Source organism: Salvelinus fontinalis, chromosome 18, assembly GCF_029448725.1.
Source record: "Salvelinus fontinalis isolate EN_2023a chromosome 18, ASM2944872v1, whole genome shotgun sequence".
NCBI classification, from domain to species: Eukaryota; Metazoa; Chordata; class Actinopteri; order Salmoniformes; family Salmonidae; genus Salvelinus; species Salvelinus fontinalis.
In genome coordinates, this window is record NC_074682.1 from 35,479,332 (window position 1) to 35,491,502 (window position 12,171).

The following is a 12,171-nucleotide window of genomic DNA, read 5'->3' on the forward strand; positions in this document are numbered from 1 at the left end:
CCCCGGTGCACCGGGTCGGTTGAGATGTTGCTTAACGACCAATGGAATGGTCTAAAATATGCAACATCCGCCCATCCAGGGCAACTGGCAATGTTAAACGAACTCGCTCATTGTGGAATACTCGCTGGCAGAAATTGGCCAAATAGGGCCAACTAGCTACTTCAATAACAAAAAATGATCTGTGATGTTATTCTAATTCCTGATGCTGCTGATCAATTTAAATATCCAACATCCACATTTGATCAGATACCACTTTGTTTTACATTATCTGAAGATGGTAAATCCTCACTGTATGAACAACAAATAGTGGGGAGAGATTTCTAAATGAAGATCTGTATTTAGACAAATGTCTTTTAGGTGAAGGGAACAAAAATGATCCGGCTCACCGAAAAGACTCAGAATGCCCATCAGTACAGATTGGCACCCAGGATAACACAGTACATGTTTGATTTAAGTTTAACAGAAAATTCCACAATGAGGAGATAGCATAAGATCAGAGGTTTTATGTAAATCATACCACTATTTATTCATGTATTAACTGCTACTACAAGTGAGCGTTTTAACAGATTCATATCGTATTTTTCAATAGACAGTCTTTCACTTCTAGAAAATCTGCATATCCAACGATCTTATATTCTTTAATATTGCAGCATATTAAAACGGAGACTGTGGTGTCTCCGATTTTGGAAATTAGCTATCAACTTTCTACTATGTTGCGAAGAAAATAGTACTGTAGTCTGACAAGCACTACACCTACTCATGGGACTCCGAGGTTCCGTCTACACTTATCAGCCAAATTATGGAGTAGAATTTATATTTTTCATTGACCGCTCAACTCTCAGATATGAATAACATCAAATACACTGTAATAATGTGTGCTTCAGTATCAAGACTGTTTCTTTTTTTCAATCTGCCATTTTGAACCGATTTAATTATCCAACAGCATTACCTTGTGGTAGAACAAAACCCCCACATTTACATGCTATTATGACGACACTTAAGAAATGGCTCCCCAAAGGAAGGACATACAAGTAATTACAAAGTTTAATCCGAAGTTTAATCCAAAAATCTAAGAAACTGTCACATTTACATGGTTTTGGCTTAAGTAGCACTAATATAGATACATATAGTTGAAGTCGGAAGTTTACATACACTTAGGTTGGAGTCATTAAAACTCGTTTTTCAACCACTCCACAAATTTCTTGTTAATAAACTGTAGTTTTGGCAAGTCGGTTAGGACATATACTTTGTGCATGACAAGTAATTTTTCCAACAATTGTTTACAGAAAAATAATTTCACTTAAATCACTGTACCATAATTCCAGTGGGTCAGAAGTTTACATACACTAAATTGACTGTTGTAGTGAACGAATATTGTAGCGAACGGTGGACCAAAAATCGAACCAGGGTCGCTGGTATGAAAGGAAACGCATCGCGTCAATAGTGACGTCACTTGGTAGGAATTATAACACTGCAGACGCAACACTGCCCCTTACAAACGGGAAGGCACGTTCCGGTGCTTCGTATGCTTAACCCCCCTTACAAGTCCGGGCCGTGATTTTTGATGGCCTCACAGCAATCATCCAACTTTTGACACGAACGGCAAGGCATTGAACCCGGGTCGCTGGCATGAAAGCCAGACACCCGAGTTGCGTCAATACTTTGGGTTAATAACTCTCTTAGTTGGAATTGTACCGTGGCTCATATAGCAGGATCACTATTGCAGTGTCCAGGATTTGTTACTCTGTGTTTATATTGTATGTAAGTATCAAGCCAGGATGCTGTGTTTAAAGTATATTTAACTTGTTTAAAATACACTGCTCAAAAAAATAAAGGGAACACTTAAACAACACAATGTAACTCCAAGTCAATCACACTTCTGTGAAATCAAACTGTCCACTTAGGAAGCAACACTGATTGACAATAAATGTCACATGCTGTTGTGCAAATGGAATAGACAAAAGGTGGAAAATATAGGCAATTAGCAAGACACCCCCAATAAAGGAGTGGTTCTGCAGGTGGTGACCACAGACCACTTCTCAGTTCCTATGCTTCCTGGCTGATGTTTTGGTCACTTTTGAATGCTGGCGGTGCTTTCACTCTAGTGGTAGCATGAGACGGAGTCTACAACCCACACAAGTGGCTCAGGTAGTGCAGCTCATCCAGGATGGCACATCAATACGAGCTGTGGCAAGAAGGTTTGCTGTGTCTGTCAGCGTAGTGTCCAGAGCATGGAGGCGCTACCAGGAGACAGGCCAGTACATCAGGAGACGTGGAGGAGGCCGTAGGAGGGCAACAACCCAGCAGCAGGACCGCTACCTCCGCCTTTGTGCAAGGAGGAGTACTGCCAGAGCCTTGCAAAATGACCTCCAGCAGGCCACAAATGTGCAAGTCTCCGTTGTTCTTCAGTTTAAGACCCCTGTACATTATGGACATAGAATTATAAACCAGTTATAAACACACAATGACAAACTAGATCAAGTCCTGATAATATTACTCATGATAGACGTTTAGCAGAAAACAGTCACATTTTAACAGGGTATAATTTCACTAAGGTGACGTGAGGACAAGGCAAGCACTGCCCTGTAGAGTCCAGATAATACTGGTTGTTCAGCTTCAGACCCAGATAATGCAGATAGGGGGTGTGTCTGAAATGGCATCCTATTCTTTACATAGTGCACCATTTTTGACCAGGGCCCATAGCGCCACACCATAGGGTGCCATTTCAGACACAACCAGTGTTAAATGAGGACCTATGTCATGGTGCTGCACGTGATGTAGTGAGTCACCTTGTTTCCTGGAGATCTTCCAGGCAGGTCCTTCCAGAGACAGATCTACATCGATCTGCTTGTCCTTGGTGGCTCTGCCCAGGGTGATCTAGAGCTTCATAAAATATAGGACATTTAGCAGACCATAGCAAGTTACAGTCAAGTGTGCATATATTTTCATATTTTGTAAGCATACATTTATGTATAATTTTAGAATAAGGCTGTAACGTAACAAAATGTGGAAAAAGTTAAGGGGTCTGAATACTTTCCGAATGCACTGTATTGCTCACCTGTGATGCTGTCCACCAGGACCTGCCAGCGTGGTAGCTCCTGTTCCAGCTGTCTTATCTCTTTCTTCTGATGGCGGTCAGAGATCATCAGCTCAGAGTGAGGAGAGAATGAGGAAGGGCAGGAGAGATGACACAAATAATTTCTACTCCAATAAACCATTAACATGCATTCAGTTGCTCAGAATTAGGTCAATGAAGCACCTTCTTAGACTCCTTTTTATGTGTTAGTAATGTGTAATTTATATGCAAGGTTCTATGGTTGAGTAACCCACCATGCTCCAGCACCTCATCCCTGCTCTCCCTGAGTAACGAGACAGAGACACTGATTAAAATGACCGACACAGGAGGAGCTCTGAATTTAACCTCAGGGAAACTTTAATTAATTGTGGTCAGAACGTTGACCGTTTCTCTTACTTTAGCTTAGCATCATCCACCAGCTGCTCAGCATCGGAGAAGTTGAGAACTTGGTTGCCTTTAGGGAGAGGTTGAACTGCAAAAGAGAATCAAACCATACAATAAGGCTCAACTCACTTACTTTTAGTTTAACAGTCAAACATTTGTGTATAGTTCACTTTTTTGAAATAATTATAGTAACTTCACTCTCGAACACACTAGGATGCTTACTCAGCAGCTCCTGGAACACCTCCAGCTTGGGCTGACTGCTCTGCTCATCAGAAGAAGAAAAAAATAAAAATAAAACACACACCTTATTTAAACAAATGTACTCACTTCTTCAAACTGACACAAATACAGTGCTATCAAGCACACACATGTAAACATATGCAGCGAAATACATATTTACCACTCGGATTCACCACAATGATTTTTCCAGACTCATTAAACTTAGTTTATGACAGAACCATATACACACACAAGTGCATATAAATGACTATATGCACATGTATATAAAGTCCACACCATATGTATTTGGACAATGGAGCTGAAATGTTACATGTGGCTATATACTCCAGCATTTTGTATAGAAAGTCATTTTTTATTAAAGTGTATTTTCATACAGATCAGCTTTAATATTGCAGACAGATTGTGGCTTTCATCAATGTAATTGTCTGCATCATTTCCAATCACCCATATTTTATTAGTAACTATATACAGTGCATTCAGAAAGTATTCAGACCCCTTGACTTTTTCCACATTTTGTTATGTTACAGCCTTATTCTAAAATGGATTAAATAAAACATTTTCCTCAGCAACATACACATAATACCCCATAATGACAAAGCAAAATTACTTTATTATTTTCCCCTAACCCTACCATCCCTCCCCTAAGTGGAGTAAACTAATGGACAGCAACACTTAGGCTTCTACTTCCAGCTTATACATACTAAATACATTTTATGGACACAATACATTTTACAATAGTTCTCTTTTGTTTGTTTTTAGTCCCATCCTTCAGCTCCACTCAACCCCTCCCATCTACCTCTCAACACCATCCCGTTTTGATTTCTATTTGCCATATATTTTTCAACTGTGATGTTTCATAAAAGTTCTGAACCTCTATTCTCATAGATTCTACATATTGCAAATTAAAGAAACATTTTTGCTAAGAGTATAATTATTACGGATGCACGATATATTGGTGAGCATGTCGGAATCGGCCGATATTTGCTAAAAATGCCAACATTGGCATCGGCCCAATGTCTAGTTTACCGCCGATGTGCAATACCTATATAACGTAAGTAGATGACGTAATGACGCCATGAAAAAAACAGCGCTACACAGAACAAAAAGTATAAACATACTAAGAGCACACTACCAACAACTAAACAAGTTCAAGTCAAGCAGTCATTTGAAAGAGTAAGAACATTTCAGCGAGACAACTCAAAGGCAAAATCCATTAACGCCAAGATAATGGAATTCATTGCCCTTGACAATCAACCGTTCTTTGTCGTGGATGATGTTGGCTTTCGCCGACCTTGAGCCCCGGTACACACTACCAAGTAGGTGCTATTTTTCAGATGTTGCCCTACCGGAGTTACACAGTATTGTTGAAACACATCCATGAGCTACTTGCCACTGCTATTAGCTTCACGACTGACATTTGGACCAGCGATGTCAGCCCCATGAGCATGCTGAGTCTGACAGCACAGTGGGACAATGAGGATTTCGTACTGAGGAAAGCCGTATTACATGCTCAAGAATGTGCTGGTTCTCATACCGCTGCTGCCATTTCAATGGCATTTGAGAAAATGTTTGAAACATGAACACAATCCTAGCTCCATTCAAACAACTGACTCGAGAAATAAGCTCATCAACTGCGTCTACAGCAGACGTGACACCCTCTGTCATGGCATTGATACGTCTGCTCAACAAAACTGCAGAAACAGACCGTGGGGTTAAAACTTACAAAAGTACTCGATGCTGTGAACAAGCGATTCCGTGGAATTCTCTGAGCCTCTTTACTGTGTCACCACCATGCTCGATGCTATGTACAAGGACCACTACTTTGATGCAGACAAGAAACAGAGTTTACGTGAAATGTTACATACACAGCTGGACAAGATGGAAACGGACACAGTGACTGTGCACATCAAGGACGAGAGACCACGGACAGACAGAGCTGAAACTTCACTGCTTGACATGTATGATGAAATACTGGTTGAGAATGATATGACTGAACAAATGAACAACGAAACAGCACAGCAAGTAAGTGAAAGAAATAGGTTTTGATTATGTTTTACTGTTAATGGGGACATGTGTAAATGCCAACAAAATTACTTTTTGGTCAGTGTGTGTAACCTTTATTTAACTAGGCAAGTCAGTTAAGAACAAATTCGTATTTACAATGACGGCCTACCCCGAACGACACTGGGCCAATTGTGCGCCGCCCTATGGGACTCCCAATCACAGCCGGATGTGATACAGCCCGGATTCGAACCAGGGACCGTAGTGATGCCTCTTGCACTGAGATGCAGTGCCTTAGACCACTGCATCCATGTGTTTGTGTGTTAACTATTTAACTGTACTAGAATGCTTAAAAAGGCCACAAACATTATACTTATTTTCCACCATAATTTGCAAATAAATTCATTAAAAATCCTACAATGTGATTTTCTTGATTTTTTCCCCTCATTTTGTCTGTCATAGTTGAAGTGTACCTATTATGAAAATTACAGGCCTCTCTCATCTTTTTAAGGTGGAGAACTTGCACAATTGGTGGCTGACTAAATACTTTTTTGCCCCACTGTATCTGATGTACCATTTAGAAATGAAAGCACTTTATGCATCTAGTCCCCGTCATTTGAAGAAATCGTAAGTATTTGGACAAATTCATCTATTGTCTATTAAATTTGTCAAATGTTTAGTATTTGGTACCAGATTCCTTGCACACAATGACTACATCAAGTAGTTGAACGCATTTGCAGTTTGTTTTGGGTTATGTTTTGCCCAATAATAACTGAATGGTGAATGATGACTGGAGTAATGTGTTCAGAAACATCTATTCTTACTTATAATATAAGTGACACAACATTATTCCCCATTCAGCTCCTATTGTGCAAAATGTAATTCAAAACAACGAAAACAAACTGCAAATGCATCCAGCAAGTTTGAAGAGTCACAAGCTTGATGTAGTCATTGAGTGCTAAGATTATGGGACCAAATATTACACTTTTGACTTCTTTAATACACTATTAATTCACTAAGTGAATGTCTAAACACATAAGACTTCTTCAAACTAGATACATGTGCTTTTATTTCTAAACAGTACTGTAGGTATGAAAATACCCTCAAATAAAAGGTAACATTCTGTACTCAAATTCAAAATGCTGGAATAAAACCAAATTTAAATATGTTTAGCTTCAGTGTGCATATGGTGTGGACTGTATATGGTTCTGGCTTATGATGTTTATTTAACCATCTCTGAACTGTGTGTATGATTAAAAGGTTGAGATGTAATGGAGAGCATCAAGCCTTTACACAAGTCTATATTTGGGCGTTGCTTTGTGTCGGAGCTGACTCACACCATATTTCAAGAGCAAGATCTGGGCCTTCTTCCCCTCATGTGACTCCATATTTCAAATCACCATAGAAACCCAAGACTCACTCACTGAAAGAATCTTAGCCAGCAGAACCTCCTCAGCCTGACTGAAGAGCGCTTTGCTCTGGATCGCAGCAATGGCCTCCGGATGAAGCTGTCGCATCGCCTGCCAAGCCAACCTACAACACAGAGAAAGGGGTAGAACATATTCACACAGATTCATTTTCCTTTACTTGACCAGTCAAATCAAAGAGAATATGTCAACTATTACATTAACAGTCTTGAGGTTAAATAACTAAGGGTAAAACAGATTTGATAGTGGTGGTTAAATGTGGTAAAGGGAGAGAGAAAGACGAGAGAGGAAGGAAAAAGATATGAAGTGGATAGTAGGAGATGGCCATGGGCAGCGATGTAGTCAACTTACTTAACCTTGAGTCTGAGTCCCAAGTCCTTTGTGTTTGAGTCCGAGTCCTTTATACCCGAATCGCGAGTCCCTTGGTAGTGCTAAAAGATGCAGTACAGCTTTTTACTTTTACCCCTTTTTCTCCCCAATTTCGTGATATCCATTTGGTAGTTACAGTCTTGTCCCATCGCTGCAACTCCCCTACGGACTTGAGGCGAAGGTTCAGAGCCATGCGTCCTCCGAAACACAACCCTGGCAAGCCTCACTGCTTCTTGACACTGCTCACTTAACCCGGAAGCCAGACGCACCAATGTGTCGGAGGAAACACCGTCCAGCTGGCGACCAGTCAGCTTGCAGGTGCCCGGCCCGCCACAAGTAGTTGTTAGTGTGCGATAGGACAAGGAAATTGTGGCCGGCCAAACCCTCCCCTAACCCAGATGACGCTGGGCCAATTGTGTGCCGCCTCATGGGTCTCCCGGTCATGGCCGGAAGTGACACAGCCTGGGATCGTACCCGGGTCTGTAGTGACGCCTCAAACACTGCCTTATCCCGCTGCACCACTTGGGAGGCCTTTCCAACCATTTTTTAAGCTACATTTCATTACACTGTTGCACATTTTTGGAAGGCTAAATCAGACCATAACTATCCTCCTGCTTCCTGCTTACAAGCAAAAACTAAAACAGGAAGTAACAGGGATGCACTCCATACTAGAGGTCGACCGATTATTATTTTTCAACGCCGATACCGATTATTGGAGGACCAAAAAAAGTCGATACCGATTAATCGGCCGATTTTTTAAATATATTTGTGATAATGACAATTACAACAATACTGAATGAACACTTTTATTTTAACTTAATATAATACATCAATTTAGTCTCAAATAAATAATGAAACATGTTCAATTTGGTTTAAATAATGCAAAAACAAAGTGTTGGAGAAGAAAGTAAAAGTGCAATATGTGCCATGTAAAAAAGCTAACGTTTAAGTTCCTTGCTCAGAACATATGAAAGTTGGTGGTTCCTTTAACATGAGTCTTCAATATTCCCAGATAAGAAGTTTTAGGTTGTAGTTATTATAGGACTATTTCTCTCTATACCATTTGCATTTCATATACCTTTGACTATTGGATGTTCTAATAGGTACTTTAGTATTGCCAGTCTAATCTCGGGAGTTGATAGGCTTGAAGTCATAAACAGCGAAATGCTTGAAGCATTGCGAAGAGCTGCTGGCAAACGCAGTAAAGTGCTGTTTGAATGAATGCTTACGAGCCTGCTGCTGCCTACCATCGCTCAGTCAGACTGCTCTATCAAATCATAGACTTAATTATAACATAATAACACACAGAAATACGAGCCTTAGGTCATTAATATGGTCAAATCCGGAAACTATAATTTCAAAAACAAAACATTTATTAGTTCAGTGAAATACTGAACCGTTCCGTATTTTATCTAACGGGTGGCATCCCATTAGTCTAGATATCGCTATTACAGTGCACAACCTTAAATGTTATGTCATAATTATGTAAAATTCAGGCAAATTAGTTTGCAACGAGCCAGGCGGCCCAAACTGTTGCATATACCCTGACTCTGTGTGCAATGAACGCAAGAGAAGTGACACAATTTCCCTAGGTTAATATTGCCTGCTAACATGAATTTCTTTTAACTAAATATGCAGGTTTAAAAATATATACTTCTGTGAATTGATTTTAATATAGGCATGGATGTTTATGGTTAGGTACATTCGTGCAACGATTGTGCTTTTTTCGCAAATGCGCTTTTGTTAAATCATCCCCCGTTTGGCGAAGTTGGCTGTCTTTGTTAGGAAGAAACGGTCTTCACACAGTTCGCTACGAGCCAGGCGGCCCAAACTGCTGCACAGAACCCAAGAGAAGTGACACAATTTCCCTAGTTAAAAGAAATTCATGTTAGCAGGCAATATTAACTAAATATGCAGGTTTAAAAATATATACTTGTGTATTGATTTTAAGAAAGGCGTTGATGTTTATGGTTAGGTACATTGGTGCAACGACAGTGCTTTTTTCACAAATGCGCTTGTTAAATCACCCGTTTGGTGAAGTAGGCTGTGATTCAATGATAAATTAACAGGCACCGCATCAATTATATGCAACACAGGACAAGCTAGATAAACTAGTAATAACATCAACCATGTGTAGTTAACTAGTGATTATGTTAAGATTGATTGTTTTTTATAAGATACGTTTAATGCTAGTTAGCACCTTATATAAGGGATTTGCATCAATTCAATCTGGTATCAGGACAAAATGTGATTCAGAGTCACCGAATATACTTTAAGTATTTTTATTAAACTCAAGCGATAAATGGTAAATGCAATTTTCGTATATACGGGTTCACTGTACCACCCCGCAGGGTAGAACAGGGAACTGGCAGGATGTAAGTAAACAGCTGTTCTTATACTGTGACAGACGTAGTTCCAACCCGTCTGTTGGCCTATCACAGTAGAGGCTGAGCGTGGTTTAAACTTTGCTCAGCCTATCGCCGGCGCTCAGACTGGTCCCAGCCTCTTGGAGCTCCTTGGTGTCCGGGGCTGTTGCTGTCTAGATTACGCTCCCACACCCCAGAGACTGAGGTCAGATAGCTCTGTAACATTGTCTGAGCTATTTGCACCTGCATACAAAGCACACTGTTCTCGCTCAAGGCTAACCACAGCTTCCCAGCACACTTATCTGGGGCTAACTGTTACTTCCAGCACACACACAGACACCCAGGCCAACAGTTGCTAATATTTAATCACGTGATGTAGTATTGGGTTATAGTGCAATAAACATAAATCCTAACAATTACCTTGTCTTCTTGCTGCACTTGCGCAACAGGTAGTCAGCCTGCCATGCAGTCTCCTCAAGGAGTGCAATGTAATCGGCCATGATCGGTGTCCAAAAATGCTGATTGCCGATTGTTATGAAAACTTGAAATCGGCCCTAATTAATAGGCCATTCCGATTAATCGGTCGACCTCTACTCCATATGGAAGTGGCCCGATGAAGCAAATGCTAAGCTAAAGGACTATTTCGCTAGTACGTACTGGAATATGTTCCGAAATTCATCCGATAACATTGAGGAGTTTACCAAATCAGTTACCGGATTCATTAATAAGTGCATCAACGGAGTTGTCCCCACAGTGACCATATGTACAGCGCCTTCAGAAATAATTCATACCCCTTGACTTATTCAACATTGTTGTGTTACAGCCTGAATTCAATGCTGTTTCAACTTGTCATTTTCAAATTATTACAACAGTTTGTATTGAGGTGTGTTACACCTCATTGATTCACATACAGTACATTCGGGAAATATTCAGACCACTTCACTTTTCCACATTTTGTTACAGCCTTATTCTAAAATTGACTAAATTGTTTTATTTCCTCAATCTATACACAATACCCCACAATGGCAAAGCGAAAACAAGTTTTTAGAAATGTTTCCAAATTTATAAAAAATAATAAGAAATACCTTATTTACATATGTATTCAGACCCTTTGACATGATACTTGAAATTGAGCTCAGGTACATCCTGTTTCCATTGATCATCCTTGAGCTGTTTCTACAACTTGGAGTCTACTTGTGGTAAATACAATTTATTGGAAAGGCACACATTTCATCAATTTTAGAATAAGGTTGTAACGTGACAAAATGTGGAAAAAGTGCAGGGGTTTGAATACTTTCCGAATGCACTGTAGAAGTAGCCCATTTCACTGTTAAGGACAATTTATGTTTGAGGCTTTACTGAGCCGGTCAAACTTCTCTTTCCGCCGAGAGCCAAAGCACTTCCACAGTGTTTCCCAAGATCAAGTATGCAGAGATTTGCGCATCTCCAGGCAGAACAGGCATTGCATGAACCTATTCCCCCTGGCACATTTTCCGGCTAGCGCCCACAAAGCCTTCATTATTGTTTTCCTTTCAAATAATAACTTTGGACATGTGTGCTTTCCTATCAAAGTAAATGCCTTATTTTCTGTATATTGTTTCTACTGTAGCATACCGTATGCATGTATGGAGCATAAGGTCTTTACTGTTTTATTCACATGGTGACAAATCATGCATTTCGAATCTTGCTTTGAATGTAATGGACACACATGATGCGTGTAAAATAATTTTTTGAAGGTTGTACTGAGTATGATGAGCTAATGCTAAGATATTTGCAAGCTAGGTGTGGCGTCATGTTTGTTGACATCTACAATGCATTCTGGGTGTCACGTAAACGTCTCTCAGACCTAAGATGTTAACAAAATAAGGTGAAGGGGTGGTTCACTCATCTTTCAAGTAAACTTCCGGAAGTGAATGATGGTAGACGACACACCCCGTTCAACTTGCATACTGCAAACAGACCAAACTCACCGTCTCCTCTTCTAACCTTTCTTTGATGTGAAAAAAAAAATGGTGGCGGGCACAAACAACCCATCATCGGATTACTTTCTAAAAAGCTAAAGTGCTTTACTCAATTATTTTGATCAATGGTGAGCTCACCTGTGATGTGAAGAATTGTAAATAGTAATTGCTATTAGCTAAATCAAATTATGGTTTCTGTCAGCCCAGAGTTAGATAAATATGACCGCTTGTGTTAGGTCAATCTTTCCTCAGTTAGCGCTAAGACTAATGTCGCCTACATTTTCCGGTTTGGATGATTGTGTTAATGCTGTCACTACTTTTGTGAATGTCTGAACACTCAAACGCTG

General features: G+C 40.1%; 1 protein-coding gene across 2 annotated transcripts in view; it reads right to left on the reverse strand.

The window, feature by feature from the left end:
* Positions 1–1,035: 1,035 nt before the first annotated feature.
* The window catches only part of LOC129815413 (microspherule protein 1-like), a 30,488-nt gene continuing 19,352 nt past the window's right edge, over positions 1,036–12,171 (reverse strand). For both annotated transcript variants that reach the window (XM_055869211.1, XM_055869212.1), the window contains exons 2-8: positions 7,126–7,234; positions 3,683–3,722; positions 3,473–3,548; positions 3,331–3,359; positions 3,059–3,125; positions 2,790–2,883; positions 1,036–2,419 (exon numbers count right to left, since the gene is read on the reverse strand). In XM_055869211.1, coding sequence (XP_055725186.1) covers positions 2,835–2,883; positions 3,059–3,125; positions 3,331–3,359; positions 3,473–3,548; positions 3,683–3,722; positions 7,126–7,234 — 370 coding nt within the window. In that variant the 3' untranslated portion in view covers positions 1,036–2,419; positions 2,790–2,834. The remainder of the gene's footprint in view (positions 2,420–2,789; positions 2,884–3,058; positions 3,126–3,330; positions 3,360–3,472; positions 3,549–3,682; positions 3,723–7,125; positions 7,235–12,171) is intronic.